A 19,756-nucleotide genomic window follows, 5' to 3' on the forward strand; every position below is an offset into this window, starting at 1 on the left:
TATTTGTTTTTGTGGTTTTGTTAATTAGCTGGAGAACAATGTAATCTCTTGTGTTTCATGTTGCACCTAAGTCCCAAATAAAGGTGATGTCCTAAAAAATAAAAGTATAACACCAAAACTTTTAAAAAGTGAGTATCTTTTTAATGCCACAAATGTGTATCCCAGTACCAGCAACTGTAGTCAGTGCTGAAAAATTAGTATCATACCTATACTGTAGTGTTAAACTTGAAAAATTATACACAGAAATTTTTAAGATTAAAATTCAATAATATATCTTTTGAATAAAATTTTTGGATTTTTAATTTATCTCAGAACTTCACTCTGTGATGGTGATATCTGACTTTAGCTCAATATCAGTAGATACTTGGTCAATTTTATTTGGCCAAAGTCATTTTCAGTACAATTATAAATATGCATCTAAATCTATCCAAACTTTAATTCCTAATTTAATCTTGTTCCCGGTCCTAATCCTAGCCCTATTACCCAGTTTTATACATCTTCATATGATCTTCTACTAATATATGGTCTAATTTACTTATTTTTTTTATTATCTGCCTCCTCCTCCTTCGCACTACTAGAATGCGAGAATGTAGATCTTTGAAGATAGGACTTTTTTTTTTTTATGTTTTGTTCACAGCTATATTTCTAGTGCCCAAAACAGTGACTGGCACATAAACATTCAGCTTAACAGTGTAAATGAAATTCAATTTAACAGTGCAAGCCTGGGAACGTTTATGCCAAAATATCCACAGCAATCATTTCCAATGGTGGAATTATGGATCATTTTCCTTTTGCTGATTTATACAGGGTGGAGCAAAAGTAGTTTTACAGGTGTGAGTACAGGAAACAGTAAATTCTTATATTATTATTTATTAATTATTGTATTTTATACAAATAACTGTAAGCCTATTTTTGCCCCACCCTGTACATTTTTTTCTACGATAATATTTTAATATTTCCTTGGTGAAAACAATCAGGCTAAAGTGTTTAAACCCTAGGCAGTGAGGACTAGTAGTTTTATTTGTTTGTTTGTTTTTTGTATGTTTGTTTTAGAAACAGTAGTGATTTTTGTGGTTGTACTTTAAGAATGTTACCTTCTGAAATGTTTACAAAATGGATCAGAGCTGGGGAAGATTAGAAACCAAGTAACAGACAACAAATAAATGTTGGCAAGGATATGGAGAAAAGGGAACACTTATACACAGTTGGTGGTAATGTAAATTGGTGCAGCCATACAGAAGACAGTACAGAGGTTTCCTGAGAAATTAAAATCAGAATATATATACATATATATACACACACAATATTTATAGTAACATAAAATACTATATGTTTTAGTACTAAAATATTAAAACTAGATATATATATATATATATATATACATAGAACTACTATATGTATAATACATATAGAAATACTGTGTGATCCAACAATCCCAGTTTTAGATATAGAACCGAAGGAAATGAAATCACTATCAAAAAGATGTCTGTGCTTCCATGTTTATCGTAGCTTTGTTCACAATAGCCAAGATACGAAAAAAACCTAAGTGTACATCCATGGATGAAAAAATAAGACATTATTATATATAAATGTATTATGTAATTATGTGTTATATGCACCAGATATATAACACATCTATATACATTGCATATATGTGACATATAATAGAATATTATTAAGACTTACTCCCCCCACAAAAAAAGAAAATCCCACTGTTTGCAACAATATGGATAAACTGGAGGGTAATATGCCAGTAAAATAAGCCACACAGAGAAAAACAAATACTTCATGGCATTATTTATATGCAGAATTAAAAAAGGTTAACTCATAGGAACAGAGTAGAATGGTGATTGCCAGAGGCTGAGGGTTATGGGAAAAGGGGAGAGGTTGGTAAGACACAAATTTTCAGTAAGATGATCAGTTCTCTTCCTGTAAGCAGCCTGAGGTGACCCCTGAAAATGGTTCATTATTTACTTGACCAAAAAAATCCCACAAAATCATGAAAAGCAAAGAGGTTCAAATCTTTGTGTTCCCTTTAAGAACAGCCATAAAACAGCCCAGGCCTTCAAGGCTATGCATATCTATAAAGCCACCAAGTGTCTGAAAGATGTGACTCCACAGGAGCAACCTGTGCCATCCCCTTGTTACCATGGTGGAGTTGGTAGGTGTGCCAGGGGCCAAACAGTGGGGCTGGGCACAGGGTCGGTGGTCCCAACAGAGTACTGAAATTTTGCTGGGCATGCTTTAAAATGCAGAACGTAGTGCCGAACTTAAAGGTTTAGATGTAGATTCTCTGGTCGTTAAGCACATCCAGAGAACAAGGTTCCCGAGGTGCAGTGCAGAACCCATATGTGAGCCCTCCCTTCCACACTGAGGTGATCCTTACTGAAAAAGATCAGATTGTTCCTAAATCGGAAGAGGAGGTTGCATAAAAGAAAAAGCTATCCCACCAGAAACTGAAGAAACAAAAACTTATGGCCCAGGTGTAAATTCAGCATAAAATAAATGGTAATAAAAGTAAAAGCAAGAAAAGAAGATGAATAAGTTCTGAGCATGTAATGTAAAGCATGGTGACTCTAGTTAATTATACTGTATTGTACATTTGAAATTTGCTAAGAGAGTAGATCTCAAAGGGTCTCACCCCCCCCAAAAAAAAGATTGTGTGAGGTGATGAATTAACTCAATTAACTCAATTGTGGGAATCATTTCTCAATGTATATGTATACCAAATCATTATATTGTACACTTTATATGTATGATGATTTTATTTGTCAATTATACCTTAATAAACCTGGAAAAAAAAAAACCCAAATTACTTAGGATGTTATTTCAACAATCCCAGAGAGATGAAATGAGATTCTTAACTAGAATGATGGCAGTCAGACTTTCTTCAACATTCAGAATAAACCAGGTTATAATGTGATAAAACAGTCACAATATTACAGTGGCTTTGGTTAACGAGTGTTTATCTCTTGCTCATAGGAACTCTACTTCAGGACTTTACAAGCTGTTCTCTGTGTGTTGGCTCAGCATTCCATGCTGTTCTGATTTTCTGTTACTTCAAAGTTAATGAAAGTTTCCACACTTAACATTGCAAGGAAAGGAGAACATAGGGAATTGTGCACCAACTTTTAAATGTTTTCATCAAGAAGTGACACAACTAGTGCCATGCACCTTTCACTGGACAAAGCAAGTTCGTGACGTCAAGAGGTGGGAATGACAATTTCAAGTGGTTATAAGAAAAAGAGAACTAGAAACAATGAGCAACACTTATGTTTACCAAAGCACTTACTATATTGAAAAGTAATACTTGACTTAGTTATCTAACTTACTGACTGTATGTTGGCACCAGAAATGTTTGGTAATGTATCACTATTAGAACTAAGAAAGCCATGAAGTAGAGTTGGGTTGATTATATTAAGAAAAAAAAAAGAAAGGTGTTGAGTATGGTTCCAGGAATGCTCAAGAAACATGCACATAGTAAGTCCCTCAGGCACAGAAGTAATAATTGGATTCTCTAGAACATGTTTTTTAAAAGGAAAGCAAAGGGAAAAGGTTGAATGTTAGAGAATACATACAGGAAGCCGGAAAAGGAATGACCAGTGAGATCAGAAGAGAACCAGAATAGTGCATAATTGTAAAAAGCCAAGGGGGGAAAGAGATTCAGAAGAGTCAAAAGTATTAACTGATGTGAAAGAAAAGGAGAACTGCTCTGGTAATTTGGAAGACATAAGTTACAAAATGTGTTTCGAGTAGTTTGATAGGTGGGACAGAAGGCCAATCACAGTAAGTTGATGAAAAGAGTGGCAGCAAAAATAGTGCTTTAGGGTTTGTGAACCATTCATTTAAGAAGTTGGGTTGTGGAATTAAAGAGTTAGCAGAATAGTAGTAACCTGGCTCATAATTAAGGACTTGTAGCCTTGTCTTGCTCTGCCCTCTTAACCCCACCTCACCCTGGCAATTGTAGCCTGAGATTTTGGGAAAATATTGAGAGGGATATTTTTAAGATGTTGTATAAAGAAAAAATAATTAAAGGAACAGGATTTCAGAAAAGTGGAAAATGATGTTTGTCAGAGTCCCAGGAAAGTGGTTAATCTTGGAAAAGAGGAGGTAGATGAGGGTTATTAGAAATTAAAAAACAGGGAAGAAAATTTGTGAAGGTACCATTTAACTTTTTCATTAGTACTGTATAATAGAGGCATTTTAGTATGTGCACAGGACAATCTGGGCAGAGACAGCATCTAGTATTGATGAGGAAAGACAGGTTCTATTAGGAAAATCAGATGAAGTCATACATTTGTGAGCAAGGGGGAAGGAAGTCAAAGATATCAAGGCAGGAAAGTGAGAATGGTGAACAAGATCCTAGCTGTTGGGAGAGAGGTAGGAGGATATGTGCCATTAATGTTTAACGAACAAGTGACACCCCCAGCAAAATCTGCTATTATTTGTTAGAAATTGCACATGAGCTTTATTTCTCTCTTTTCTTCATTTTAGCAACCTTGTTAAGTAGGTATCATTATTCTCATTTTACATTGAGGTACTTTGTTTTAGAGACAGTAAACTAGAAGTGATATATATGGGTTTGATTAGGATTACGTGAGTTAGTAAAGGGCAGAGAATAATTTTAAACCTAGACCTATCTTAGTTCCAAACCACTATTTTCCCCTGGATACACTGGGATTGCCAGGGTCCTCTCTCCTTTTATGAGGATAAAAAAATATACTAGTAGAAACAATGTATACACAGGCCCCTATATTTTATGCATGTATTATTTCGTAGAGAAATGTACTTTCTGTTTTCAAGACTATAGAAAGAAATGCAGATATTACATATCTCTTTAAAAAAAACAAAACAGATTGCAAAACAGTCAGATCACCTTCTCTATCTTGCAGAAACCAAATGGCTAGCAATCTATGTATCTAAAAATCCTGGAAAGGATATAGATCAAAATGTTAACACTGGTGATCTTTGGGTGATGATTGTGTGATATGATTTTCTTCATCTTTTTAGTGTTTTTTTTACATTTTCTACAATGAACATATTTCTTTAGTAATCATATCCCCCACACAATAAATATACAATTCCATTTCACATTTTGTGTAACTAACAGCAATACTATTATACCGATGAAAATGTCACTATCATCTGCACTATTGATATAATTAGCAAATGAGGTTTTTTCTTGTCCTTATAATTATTGCCCCAGCGTATTGTTTCTATAGCTGTGCAATCAAGACTCTGCTGTAATCTCAGTTCATCCCTATCCCTGGTGTATAAACCACAACAAAACACGCACAAGACTTGAGATCTTTGGATCTCAGCTGTGGTTGGAGATTAACGAGGAGCAGCACCCATGGCTGGTAACACACTTTTGGGTGGGTGTACAGGTAAACCTCGCCAGAGATTTCTCGGGGATCCCTCAGTTCGTCTCTAAACGGTCCTGTTGCTTAGCAACGAGAACCACTTTCCTAGAGCTCCACCTCCTTCTTTTAGACCCCTCCCCCTCCCCCCACCAGCCTCTCCGGCAAAAAACGCGGTGTAGCCAGTCGCCTTCAGCCATTCAGAGGCCCCGACCGTCGGCTCTCGAACGAGGATTGGAGGAGTGAATGGGCGGTGCTTGGGAATGGCCTTCCAAGCCTGGGAGGGGTTTTTCACGCCTGGGAGGAACGTCAGCACGTCGACGCGGGGCTTTTCTCTGGTCGGCGCAGCTAACCCTCTTTGGGTCTGAGAATCGGCGCCCTTTCTTCGGCTGTCCAAAGCTGTCGGGCAGTCGTTGTCCGCTTACGGGCTGGCGGTATTATACGAACTTTGTGCTCGGACTGGCGGTCCTCACCTCCCTCTAGTTCTCACCTCCCGGCTTAACCGCGGCGGCTTCGGGGTTCGGCCCGGGGGCAACTAGGGGCCCAAACTCGCGCCAGGCTCGGATGGGAGGCGAAGGGAGGAGCTGCCTGGGATGTTCAGTCTGATGGCCAATTGCTGCAGCTGGCTCAAGCGGCGGCAGGAGCCCGTCAGGTAGGCTGGAGCCGGCTGGCCCTGTGCCTTCCTAGGACATCTGGACAGATGCGTCCTCAAGAGCTGGGAGGAGAGCCAGCCCGCTCTTCTGTGCTCGGTCGATCGCCAGGCCGCGGGGGATGCTTTCACTCCCAGTTTGATTTGTCCCCGGAGGGAAGGATTCGAGGATGTAGCCTTTTTAACTACTTGTATTTAAGTCTTCATCAACAGAGTTTATTATTGTTATAATTTAAATGTGTTCAAATTTCTTAAGTTGTGGATTTTGTACACGTGTGTATGGAATTGGAAACTGTTGTATATTTTTCCTCTGAAGTTTTTGTAATGGGAATTTTTTTTTTAAGTAGAGAAGCATGGGTTATAGTTTGCATAAATCCACACATCCCTTTCCAACACACACACACACACGTTTTGTTTGAGGACTTACTTGGGTTTGAAATCTGGCCCCACTGCTTCATAATTATAGAGTATGACTTTAACATTTTTGACCCCACCTTCCTCATATATTAAATGAGGGGTGATAATATTTGTTCTTTAGGAGTGTTGTATTAAATGCGAGTAACTGATGGAAAGTGTTTTCTTAACAGTAGTTTAGCTTCAATTTTCTTATGAAACTTAGTTAATCCTTTTAATTAAAAGAGCCTAATTCTTAACTTTTTATTTTGAAATGCTAGATATATTTTCAGTGCCTGCTGCTAGATATTTATTCATTTCTAAACAAATATTTATTGAGAAAATAATCATGTGCCAGACACTATTAGGAAAGAGTCAGTGAAAATGATGTTTTTTATAATTGAGAGGCTCAATCTATAAAGAAAGCTTAAGTTTGTTACTCTTTATAAATAATAATCGACTTCTTATAGTTCTACTTAGGACTTAAGCCAAGGGTAAATTGTAGTGAAGTTAGAGATTTTTTTAAATATATTTATTGATTATGCTATTACAGTTGTCCCATTTCCCGCCCCCCTCACTCCACTCCATCCTGCCCATCCCCTCCCTCCCACATTCCCCCCCTATAGTTCATGTCCATGGGTCATACTTATAAGTTCTTTGGCTTCTACATTTCCTACACTATTCTTACCCTCCCCCTGTCTATTTTCCACCTATCATTTATGCTATTTATTCTCTGTACCTTTCCCCCCTCTCTCCCTCCCAATCCCCTATTGATAGCTCTCCATGTGATCTCCATTTCTGTGGTTCTGTTTCCGTTCTAGTTGTTTGGTTAGTTTTCTTTTGTTTTGGTTTTAGGTGTGGTTGTTTATAACTGAGTTTGCTGTCATTTTTACTGTTCCTATTTTTTATCTTCTTTTTCTTAGGTAAGTCCCTTTAACATTTCATAGAATAAGGGCTTGGTGATGATGTACTAGTTTAAGTTGACCTTATCTGAGAAGCACTTCATCTGCCCTTTCATTCTAAATGATAGCTTTCCTGGATACAGTAATCTTGGATGTAGGTCCTTGCCTTTCATGACTTGGAATACTTCTTGCCAGCCCCTTCTTGCCTGTAAGGTCTCTTTGGAGAAATCAGCTGACAGTCTTATGGGAAGTCCTTTGTAGGTAACTGTCTCCTTTTCTCTTGCTGCTTCTAAGATTCTCTCCTGTTTAATCTTGGGGAATGTAATTATGATGTGCCTTGGTGTGTTCATCCTTGGGTCCAGCATCTTTGGGACTCTCTGAGCTTCTTGGACTTCCTGGAAGTCTATTTCCTTTGCCAGATGAGGGAAGTTCTCCTTCATTATTTGTTCAAATAAGTTTTCAATTTTTTGTTCTTCCTCTTCTCCTGCTGGCACCCCTATAATTCAGATGTTGGAATGTTTCAAGATGTCCTGGAGGTTCCTAAGCCTCTCTTCATTTTTCCGAATTCTTGTTTCTTCATTCTTTTCTGGTTGGATGTTTATTTCTTCCTTCTGGTCCACACCGTTGATTTGAGTCCCAGTTTCCTTCGCATCACTATTGGTTCCCTGTACATTTTCCTTTGTTTCTCTTAGCATAGGCTGCATTTTTTCATCTAGTTTTCGAACAGATTCAACCAATTCTCTGAGCATCTTGATAACCAGTGTTTTGAACTGTGCATCCGATAGGTTGGCTATCTCTTCCTCGCTTAGTTGTATTTTTTTCTGGAGCTTTGAAGTGTTCTGTCATTTGGGCCTTTTTTTTTTTTAATTTAAATATATTTATTGATTATGCTATTACAGTTGTCCCATTCCCCCCCCCACTCCATTCCATCCTGCCCACCCCCCCTCCCTCCCACATTCCCCCCCCATAGTTCATGTCCATGGGTCATACTTATAAGTTCTTTGGCTTCTACATTTCCTACACTATTTTTACCCTCCCCCTGTCTATTTTCCACCTATCATCTATGCTACTTATTCTCTGTACCTTTACCCCCCTCTCCCCCTCCCCCTCCCTTATTGACAACCCTCATATTCTAGTTGTTTGCCTAGTTTGCTCTCGTTTTTGTTTTATGTATGGCCGTTAATAACTGTGAGCTTGCTGTCATTTTTACTGTTCCTAATGTTGATCTTCTTTTTCTTAGGTAACTCCCTTTAACATTTCATATAATAAGGGCTTGGTGATGATGAGCTTCTTTAACCTGACCTTATCTGAGAAGCACTTTATCTTCCCTTCCATTCTAAATGATAGCTTTGCTGGATACAGTAATCTTGGATGTAGGCCCTGGCGTTTAATCTTGGGTAATGTAATTATGATGTGCCTTGGTGTGTTCCTCCTTGGGTCCAGCTTCTTTGGGACTCTCTGAGCTTCCTGGACTTCCCGGAAGTCTATTTCCTTTGCCAGATCGGGGAAGTTCTCCATTATTTGTTCAAATAAGTTTTCAATTTTTTGTTCTTCCTCTTCTCCTTCTGGCACCCCTATAATTCGGATGTTGGAACGTTTCAAGGTGTCCTGGAGGTTCCTAAGCCTCTCCTCATTTTTCCAAGTTCTTGTTTCTTCATTCTTTTCTGGTTGGATGTTTGTTTCTTCCTTCTGGTCCATACCATTGATTTGAGTCCCAGTTTCCTTGTCATCACTATTGGTTCCCTGTACATTTTCCTTTGTTTCTCTTAGCATAGGCTTCATTTTTTCATCTGTTTTTCGAACAGATTCTACCAAGTCTGTGAGCATATTGATAACCAGTGCTTTGAACTGTGCATCCAATAGGTTGGGTATCTCTTCCTCGCTTAGTTGTATTTTTTCTGGAGCTTTGAAGTGTTCTGTCATTTGGGCCATTTTTTTTGTTTGTTTGTCTTGGCACGTCTGTTACTTTAAGGGGCGGAGCCTTAGGTGTTCACCAGGGCGGGGTAATGCTGGTCGCTGCTGTGACTGCTGTACGTGGGGGAGGGGCCGAGTGGGAGCAATGGCGCCCGCCTCACTGTCCTTCGGATTTCAATCTTTCACTCCGATACCCACAATCAAACTGGGCCACTCTGGGTTTATCTGTGCAAATGTGGGACCGCAGGGTCTGCTAGTGCTCGGACTGCCTGCGCCATTTATCCCACACTCCGCCAGTCTCAGTCCCGCCACAGCCACGCAAGTCCTCTCCACCCCGGTGCCCGTCTCCGCCCCTCCTACCAGTCTGGATGTGTTTATTTTCTATTTCCTTGGTGTCGGTCCCCCTTGCTGTTCGATTCTCTCTCAGTTCTGGTTGTGCGAGGAGGCGCAGTGTGTCTACCTACGCCGCCATCTTGGTTCTCCCGAAGTTGGAGATTTTTTAAGTTGTTAACATTTCAAACAGTGTTTGCAGTAAGGATGAACTAACTTTTAAAGAATAAATCTGAAAAGCTATACTTATATAAGTATAATATATAAGTATATAATGTATAAGTATAATACATAAGTATAAGGAAAATATGTCTACATTTGGAAAATAAGTTTTCTCTAAATGAAACTTATAAAAGTATTTCCCCTTTATTAACTCAGTTGGATTTGAGTGTTTTAAATGTAAATAATATGATTGACTGACAAAGATGTGTTTGGGTGTATAAATTTGTTTTAATCATGTTCTGAGATGATTACAGAGTCTCTACTAAGATATGAGGATCATTCATAATAAACGGTCCCTTAATTTTTTTTCTATTTCTGCTTTTTAAAATGTATTTTGTTTTTTGAAAGAAGGCACAATGCCAGAGTCCATTTAACTAAAAACACCAAAAAAGCTTGCACTCCAAAGGAGTTTTCAGTTAAACTCATCATTCTTTGTGTTTGTTTTTCATAGCAAGTATAGTGTAATCTTGGAGGTAATTGTTTAAAGAAAAGACAGTTCAGAGAAAGGAGAATGTATTGATGTCCAAGTAGCTTCTACGTCTGTGTTGTCCAGACTAGTGACTAGCTGCATGCGGCTGTTGAACATTGTAAGGTGACCAGTCCGAATTGAGGTTCTATAAGTATAAAATACAAAGTGGATTTAGAAGATTTATTAAAAAAAAGAAAATAGGTAAATATCTAGTGTCTTTTTTAGTGTGATTACATGCTGAAATAACTTTTGCATATATCAGATTAAATAAAATATAATATTAAAAGGATTTCATCTTATATTTTCACTTTTTAAAAATGTGGTTACTAGAACTTTAAACTTACATATGTGGTTTGCAGTATATTTGTATTCGACCTCCCTGATCTAGACCATGGCCTAATACAGATGGCATTGATATTAGATGGCATTGATCAGTAGTGATATTGATAGGGTCAACTGTCAAAGGAATTAAAAACAAGTTGGATTACACCCATCTTTTAAGTATCATTGTTAAATGCCTAGTTTATAACAATGGCTAAGTAAATATTTGCAAAATACAGTATGTAGTTTAATCACTCCTCAGCAATAACCATCTTAATGTAAAAAATGTTCACAAGTAGTTCCAGTTACTAGAATAAATGAGAGGTGAGCAAACTGATTTAAAGTATATATCAAATTTTGTGCTTTTATGATCTATTGTTTTGTATTTAAAAATTTTTGTTTATGCTGCTCCTTATTGAGATTCCTCTTCATGTTTATATTTTATGAAGATATATTTGCAAATGTGGGTATGAGATGTTTATTAATACATTATGTTCTAACATTACTTTGCTGACTTATCTAATACAGCCTGCACTTCTTGGGTTTACCTACTTGTCCTCACTTAGATGCTCTCCCAGTGGGCATATTATTCTCGAGAACTGGGATCAGTGATTAGGTGCAGTATTCAGAATGTGTGATAAGGACAAGGCAGGAGTCAGAGATCAAGTGTTAAGGCACCAGTGTAGTTGAGGGGTCAGGCTCAGGCTGCCAGGCAATTCAGGGCCACCATGCATGCTGTTGCTAACCACCAGTCAGAATCTGAGTCTAGGCTTTCAATCTGTGTAAGTTAGTCTTGGCAGACTAATAGCTAGACCCAGAGTTAAGTGTTTCGTTCTTACAGAAGCAGTGTAATGTAGTGTGGGTTTTTTTTTTTTTTTAACTTTCTTATTTTGAAGCCATAATATAGTGGCAAGAGCTAAGAAATTAACTTTGGTACAATACTGTTAAGTAAATTATAGGGTTTATTTTGAGTTCACCAGTTTTAACACCTAATGTCCACCCCCCCTCCAACTGTTTTTTTCCTGTCCAAGATCTATTCCAGGATTCCACATTGCTTTGTCACGTCTCTTTGGTCTCCCTCAATCTGCAATTGTTCCTCATTCTTTCCTTGTCTTTTATGACCTTGAGACTTTGAAGAGTACTTGTCAGTTGTTTTGTAGAATACCCAGTGAGTTTGATGCTTTCCTGTAATTTGATAAAGGTAGCATTGGATTAATTGGGCAGAGGGATACCACAGAGGTGAGGTATCTGTCTCAGTACTTTACCTCAAGGCGGGTGTGATGTTGATATGTCTTGTTACTGGTGGTGGTACCCTTGATCACTTGGTGTGGTGGTGTCTGCCCAATTTCTCAGTATAGTGTTTTGAGTCAAATAGATTTGTATCTGAATCCCAGGAGCTTTGGCAGTTTTTTCGTGTTTGTCAAGTGTGGATAATTTCCGTTTTGCAGCATTTTGAGAAAGAAAATTTATGCGAATACTTGATGCTTTGCACATAATACTCAGTAAATAACACCTAGGATCATAGGAGACAAGTGCTGATTAATAAATTACCCTCCTTAATTCATTTTATACTTTTCATTGTTAGTGGCAGAAGGATCCAAGATTAATTTCTTTGCCAAGATTAATTCTTATGTCTTTATTTCATTTCTTCCCACTTCCTGGTGAACTTCAGTTGTTCAGCATCTGGTCAGCGATCAGAGAACTTCTGGGATGCACGAATAAATCTAAACTTTTATCCCAAAATTTATTGTTCAATTTTATTATCTAAATTTAAAAAATCTTTGTTTTATCCTCAGAGTTCATTTTTATTCTTTCTTTAGTACATAAACATGCTCAAGGCCATGTTACTGTTAGAGAACAGGAAGAGCTCATCCACTTGGCGCTAGCAGAGCCAAACACTTGACACCGAAAATTGCAGTGGAGAAAGACTATTGGTGAATGGTGCCATCCACGAGAACAGAAGCTGATGCTCAAAAGCATGAACTCCTCGATGGCATGGCAAGGAGGTTACAGATGACATAGAGCAAAATCACAGGACACTGTGTGTTGGGGTTTGGGGTTGTGCTGATGGGTTGGAGGTGGGGTAAGGGTAATGAGTCATCTATTCAGGTCTTAAGGACAGCTGAGGTCTTTTCTGGCATCTCTCTGTCTGGTCTCATGGGACAGTAGCCAGGTGGTTGTTCTACCTTAGGGCTCAGGAACTGAAACATAATTTAGATCAAGGTGTTATTGTTAGCCTTCCAGAGGTCCAGTCCATGTGAACATTAGTCAGGTCCGGGCTACTGTCTTCCGCTCCCTAGGGGTTGCTGATCATCTGGAGGAAAGACTGAGTCTCTGAGATACACACACACACACACACACACACACAGAGAGAAATATGATTTCTAGACTTAGGATTTAAAACTAAATTTAATCAAAGTCTTAAGGACCTTTGGTTTCATTACCTGAAAACAAAACAAAAACAAACACAAAAATGTAAATGTTTTTTATTGCTGCTATAACAAATTAGATTAACTTTGTGATTTCAGAGAACACAAATTTATTATCCTATAGTTTTGACTTTAGAAGCCTAAAATGTGTCAACAGAGTTGCATACCTTCTGGAGGGTCTGTGGGAGAATCTGTTTTTCTTTGCCTTTTCCAGCAAAGAAAGAGGCTGTGTGCATTATTTGGCCCAGGGCCCCTTTCCTCCATCTTCAATTACGGCAGCATTCCATCTTCTCTGATCTTTCGTCTCTGCTTTTTAAGGCATCTTGTGATTTCCTGGATACTCTAAGATATACTCCCCATTCCAGATCCTTAATCATGTTGGCAACATTTCTTTTGCTACGTATGGCAGCGTACTTGCAGGTTCCAGGGATTAGGCTGTGGACATCTTTGCGAGGCCATTATTCCGAGTCTACCATAATAAACAACCCTCATTCCCTGCAGCCAGAAACTACCGTTCCTCCTTCCCTTCACCCAGATTTAACAGTTGGCAGTAGATTATAGGTACCTTCTCAACTTCTCTCTCATGCATTCCTTAACTTCTTTCATTAGAAGACTTCTGCCCAGACCCTTCAATGCAGTTGTTCTTAACTATACCAGATACGGCCTGGTTATTAAACAAATGGATTCTTTCAGTCTCTTGGTGTTACAGAACAGACGGGGGTGGGGGGTAGTTCACAATATACTATTATGGAAAGGACCCCCCCCTTTCTCTCTCTGGGGGCCCCCATACCTACTAGGTTCGCAATGCCCACCGCCAGGGGAAAGACGTCTCTCAATGCCAAAGACTGGTGAAAAGGAAAGGAATTATTTATTTAAAAGTTATACAGACTTAGAGTAATGACTTAATGTCTTCATTAAAATACTAAAGTCCTCTGGAATACCCACAGACGCACACAGTCCGTCATGTTCCCTCTGCCCCTTCTGGGGTACCATTTCTCAGGAAAAGAAGTAGAAGTCCGTGATTCAGGCTCCTGGCACCATCAGCTGTGTCGCTGCCATGGGGTCCCCACTCTGCCAAAGCAAGGTGGTCCTCTCTCCCTTCTCCACCAAGGCCAGGTGGTCCACTCTCTCCTCTTCTCCAAAACCACGTGATCCTCTCCCCTGTATGGCTGCCGGTCCCTGGGTTTAAATCCCAGCTCCAGTCTTCCTCTGCAGCCCCATTTCCGACTCCTCCTACAATCAGTTACACCTGCCAGCATTCCCTATTCTTCCAGCTTTACTGGGCTGCCATAGTAGGTCTGGGCAGGAGTAGCCCCATGGCACGGAGCCACGGAGCCAATCTTCTCCAAACTCTCACGCAGGCGCTGCAACCAGGGGGAGTTGCCTCACAGTTACACATTGGATGGAAGTCACTCCCATCCCCCTGGCTCAAAGCATGGCCACAGCTATTTAACATATCCATGAAACCAGTTAAAGGTTATAGATATGTTAAATGACCATGCCAGAGGTTAGCTGCATGGCTGTTGCTTTGCAAAACAACTCTGAATGGCCCTGCTCCATGTGTCCCTTCCCCTAGCTCAGGCTTGTGGGGGTGAGGGCATCCTATATATATTTTTCTAATATTTCCTGGACACCTAGAGTTCTGGACCCCATTACAAATCCCTATTTGGAGCCCCCCTCTTGGCTGCACCCTGTTACATTAGCATCATTTGACACTTAAGACAACTGTATTTTTGAAATTTCTCTTGTTATCTTTTTCCTGAATTTTAAATCTTTACCTTTCTGCCATTTTCCTTTTCTGTGCCTTTTTGCCAGTTAGCCTTTCTTCCTCTGACTCCCAAGTCCATGTTTCCAGCACACAGACTCATCTATAACTTGAAGACACACATATCCAGTTGCCACAGAACCCTCAATCCCAGCATATCCACAATGAACTTAACTCCTCTCTCATTTCCATGCCGAATTGCTTCTGCCTTCCTCTTAACCAAATCAGAAGCCAGCAGTAATCCTGGACACCTATTTGTACTTTGTTCTCTTCAAGCATTAAATCCGTTGGCTTCTGCCTGCTTTTTACCACGTTACATCTTACATTCTTTCAGCCCTTCCATACCCACTGTTCTGCCCATTATTCCATTCCCAGGTCTCTGACTCTTCCCATTATCCCCTTTTGATTAATTCTCCACATTCCTGTCTATGGTCTTTTTAGGATACAACAGATTTTAAATCTTCAGTCTCTCCTAATTGCCCTCAGGATACCATGTAAATTTATTACTTACAACTTACTCATGATTTGACCTGAACCTGGCTAGGTAGACTCTTCTTCATAAACCATTCTTTCCCCTCCTGTCATGCCAAATTTGAGGTACTTAAGCTCTCTAGTTCCTCCTTTTCTCCCAAATGCCTTTTTCTTTTTTGGCTGTTCCTAATCATGCTTCAAATCTCAACTGGGAGATTCTTTTCTTCAGGAAACTTTGAATTCCAGCTACCTTCTTTACCCTCTCATTGTGTTTGCCTTGCACCTCGTACTTGTCTCTACTTACCCATGAATTGTAGTGAAATGATTACTCAGCTCTTTTGACTAGTCCTCCAAGATATCCTGTAGACAAGAGCTGTTGTTATTTTTAAAACATTTTAAAATAATTTGTTTATTGCTATTCAAAGGTAATGCATGTTTATTGTAGAACATCGAAGACATGGTTAAGCAAATTTGTTACCCGTAATCTCACACTCCCAGAGATTACCTCTTTTAGTATTTTAGTGTAGAATCGCTTACATACATTTCAATTTTTAAATAATATGAGATAATAATGCTCTTTCACAGCTTTTTATTTTTTGTTTGAAAGTATAATTCACATCTTTTTATATTACTATGTATTTTTCTTCAACTTTTTAATAGCAGCAGTGTGTTGCCTAGATTCATTAAAGTGTTTACTCATTCCTGTTATTATATATTTAGTATTTAAAATATTTAACCATTTACCATAACAGTTTGGGGAGCATTTGTAACATTTATTTAGTGATTTTTAGAGAGAGGGAAACATCATTTGTTGCTCCACTTATTTATGTATACATTAGTTGATTCTTATATGTGCCCTGACCAGGGATTGAACCCACAGCATTAGCATATTGGGAAGAAGCTCTGACCAGCTGAGCTACCAGGCCAGGGCTGGATAGCCATATTCTATAGGGATATTCCAGTGAATCTCTTAGATGGTTTTCTTTTGGGGCAGGTACATTTTCTCACTGAATTTTCTAGAAGAGATCTTAGGTGTTTAATGTAGTAACTGTTTCTGTAGTTAATAATATGTGCTGAATATGTTTTTCTATTATGTTTTTAAATTTATTGGTGGCTTTTGAAATCATAAACATTTAAAATTTTTTACTCAAATATATCACTCTTTTAGCATAATATTTTGAAAGTTCTTTACTACTCGACCAGTAAATACCTGTAAGCAGGTCCTCACCCTTCCATATTGTCATCTACATACTGTGAACTCCTATTGTTTTATACCAGATATCATCTAGTTGATGAAATAGTGCATATTAAGTATGATAGAATATGAAGAGTTGGAAGATAATTTTCAAAATTTTTATCAGGAATTGACAGGATTTTGGAAGGGGTTTAATTTTATCTGGATCTTGAAGAAATTTACCTCCCTAAGATCATTATAAGAATAATTTCAGGAATGGCCCATTAAGAAAAGCAGAAAATTCACATTAATTTAACTGAAAGAATTTTGGCAATGAGAATTCTGTAATTAATTTAAAACAATACAAAGTTTTAACCATTATTTAACCAAAAAGAAAAATATAAGTGCTCATGTGCTTACCACCCAGGTTTTGTAAATATTAATCTTTGCTTGTGACATTTCAGGGTTTTTTCCCCAAAGAAATAGACAATAAGCCCTTCAATTCCCTTCATTGTATCCATCTCCTCCCATTCCTCCCCACAGTTACGCACCCTCTGGAACTACCAGTTCTTTGCCCACCTATTTTTTGATGTCATATTTCACACTAGCAAAGCTTTATTTCAAATTTGTTAGTAAATTGTTGTTCACTGTGGCCAAGTCCAAAAAAAGAGCCTCAGATGTCACAGTAAGCAGTGTGCATGGATCAGTGTGGTGTCTGGTGAAGCGTACTATGATGTGGGATGTCATCTCTGCTGTGATTTTTTTCCCGTGGGGAAACCACTCTAATAGCCATCTGTCTTGGTCTAAATAAATATACCTATAAATCTATACCATATATAGAAATTGCTGAGTTCTTAATTTCTTAATTAAGCTGTATGTACAGATTAGCAAGGATTATCTGATGTGCCTTATGCAGAACTGGAATATCTTACATTTCTTTTTATCCCCCTACAGCTTCTTATTAACTCAGAGTAAGAATTTTAGAATTTTAGGATAGGTAGGGACCTTGAGATATCCTGATTCTATCTCTTCATATTTTAGAAATGAACAAACTGACACTAAAAATTTTACTTAAGACTTGAAAGCTAGCAAATAATCCCAAGTTTGGTCCTCTTACTATTTGTTAATTTTAACAAATAAATTTATATAGTAATTTTAGTGTAATATTATCCTGGACTATACAATCTGAATTTACAATAAAATCACAGCATAAATTTTTTTGGTAATTTTTTATTGTATCTTTTTTTGTGGTAGGTTTTTTCACTCCCTAACTATAATTATTAAACAGTGTTTCCAAGTCCCTTTTCATATGTGTTTATGTTACTTTTAAATTTAAAACTTGCCCCATGTAGTTTTAAGTATTTTAGTTAATAAATATCAGCTTTGATGTCAAATTTTGTTTTTTAGTGTTTTTAGTGAAATATTTTATTTTGACTTGAATATTTTTGTTAGAAGTAGCTTTTATGTAATTACCTCATTTGAAGTGTTTCCTTCCTCAGTTAACAGATGAGGTTTAGAGTGTAGATGTTCAAATGATTGCTATAATGCCATTCAGAAAAGATTCAAAATTCAAATTTTTTCCAAGTTCAAAATGCCGATACTTTGTTGCTTATATTTCTGGTGTGCTAATTTCTATATCTTTTATATCAAAAAGGGACCATGAGGTAAAATATATAAACCAGGCCTTTGGTCTCTTAATCCCTACTTTTCATTTTTTTTTACTGGGAATTATTTGAGTTTTAAAAATCTTTTCCACTCTCAATTGAGATTAACACTGTTAACTGTTGACCTGGAACCATGAGCATGTAAACTTTTTCAAAACATTTTAGCTATTTTGATATTAGAAGATAGGTGATTTTCATTACATTCTCAAATATTGAACTGTTACTTTGATGTAAAGATTTTTACAAATTAAGTTCTATACAGTATTTTTTCAACTTAAAGTTATATATTTTAATTTTACTTAGTATATACCCAGAAAATAGGGAACAGAAATTATATTTACGTTGTTTCATTCGGTAAAGACGCCTAGTGTGTGCCCAGCACATTTGCCCCAGGAGCTGCGGAGCTGACTACGTGACGAGCTGCACAACAAAGTTAGGGTCTGTTTGTTGTGGCGGCACAGGTGGTCAGGAGGGACTGCGGGAGTCCCTGGCCTTGTAGCCTGCTGGTGAGTGGCAGGAGAATAGGCTGCGGAGTTTGCACTTGATTCTATTTAGGTATTTTAAGCAGAAAAGTACCATGGTTTGATTTTCATCAACATCGTGAGTAGCTTTTATTAACAGCATGCAATTCATGATTTTACTTAATATACCTATTACTAGGTGATGTACCTTCTATTAGGTGCAGGAACTAGGTTATGATTGTGATAGGCTTAAGTCTGGGGAAAAAATTACAAGATACCTTGATGAAAATGAACCAGACTACCTGGATACCTGATGTATAATCTATGTGTCTGTGTGTGTGTGTGTGTGCAATATATATATATTATATATGAATAAATTTTAGGGTAAACAAAATGGTTCAAGTTACCCTTTAAAATAATAATTATTATTATTGTTTTGACAAACCACTGTAGTTAAACTTCCCATGGAAGCTGCTGTTGACTACTGTATTTTTGGACTATAAGATGCACTTCCCTCCCAGATTTGGGGGAGGAATGGGGGTGCGTCTTATAGTCCCAATGTAGCTTACTTGGCTTGCTGAGGTGGGGCAATGGTGGGGCAGGGTCACAGGAGGCAGGAGCAGGACCACATTTTTTGCTTCAATTTTTTTTTTCCTATTTTCCTCATCTAAAACCTAGGTGCCTCTTATGGTCTGGTGTGTCTATAGTTTGAAAAATATGGTAACTTCATATTAGCACTGTAACCTTGGGTTAGTTGTGTCTGCCGTACTTGGAGGGACAGTGTGAGGACAGATGGGAAAGTGAAATAGCTTTGAACTGTCAAGACATGCCATGTAAATTCAAAGCACTAGTTATTTGCAGGGTTTGGGGAAAGCTGAGAGCATTTATTTCTGAGGCACTTAGTTTGGGGCAATCATCAAAAAGCTACTTTTATTTTCAAAACTGTAGTAGTTGATACAGTTCACTTTTTAACTCTTCTGGAAGCTGTTCCAGCGCTGCCATTTTTTTGGTTTCCTCATTTCTTTCTGACCACAATGTTAAGGGTTTCTTCAAAGGTTCTCAGAGTTCCATGGTCCCTTGTCCACGGACTCCTTTGCCTCCTGTGCTCTCCCTGAGCGCTTTTATCTGTCTCATAGTTTCAGCTGCCGCGGATGTGTCTCATAAACCCGGGCCGGATCTCTCCTCCAGCTGCTTCAGACTTCAGTGTGAGACAGGCACCCCGGCAACATGTG

General features: G+C 38.2%; 1 protein-coding gene across 2 annotated transcripts in view; it reads left to right on the forward strand.

The window, feature by feature from the left end:
• The first annotated feature begins 5,668 nt into the window (after positions 1-5,668).
• ARL13B (ARF like GTPase 13B) overlaps positions 5,669-19,756 on the forward strand; it is a 74,677-nt gene continuing 60,589 nt past the window's right edge. For both annotated transcript variants that reach the window (XM_024558139.4, XM_045193529.3), the window contains exon 1: positions 5,669-6,012. In XM_024558139.4, the coding sequence (XP_024413907.1) occupies positions 5,954-6,012 (59 nt within the window). In that variant the 5' untranslated portion in view covers positions 5,669-5,953. The remainder of the gene's footprint in view (positions 6,013-19,756) is intronic.

This window comes from Desmodus rotundus, chromosome 2, assembly GCF_022682495.2.
Source record: "Desmodus rotundus isolate HL8 chromosome 2, HLdesRot8A.1, whole genome shotgun sequence".
Taxonomy (NCBI): domain Eukaryota; kingdom Metazoa; phylum Chordata; class Mammalia; order Chiroptera; family Phyllostomidae; genus Desmodus; species Desmodus rotundus.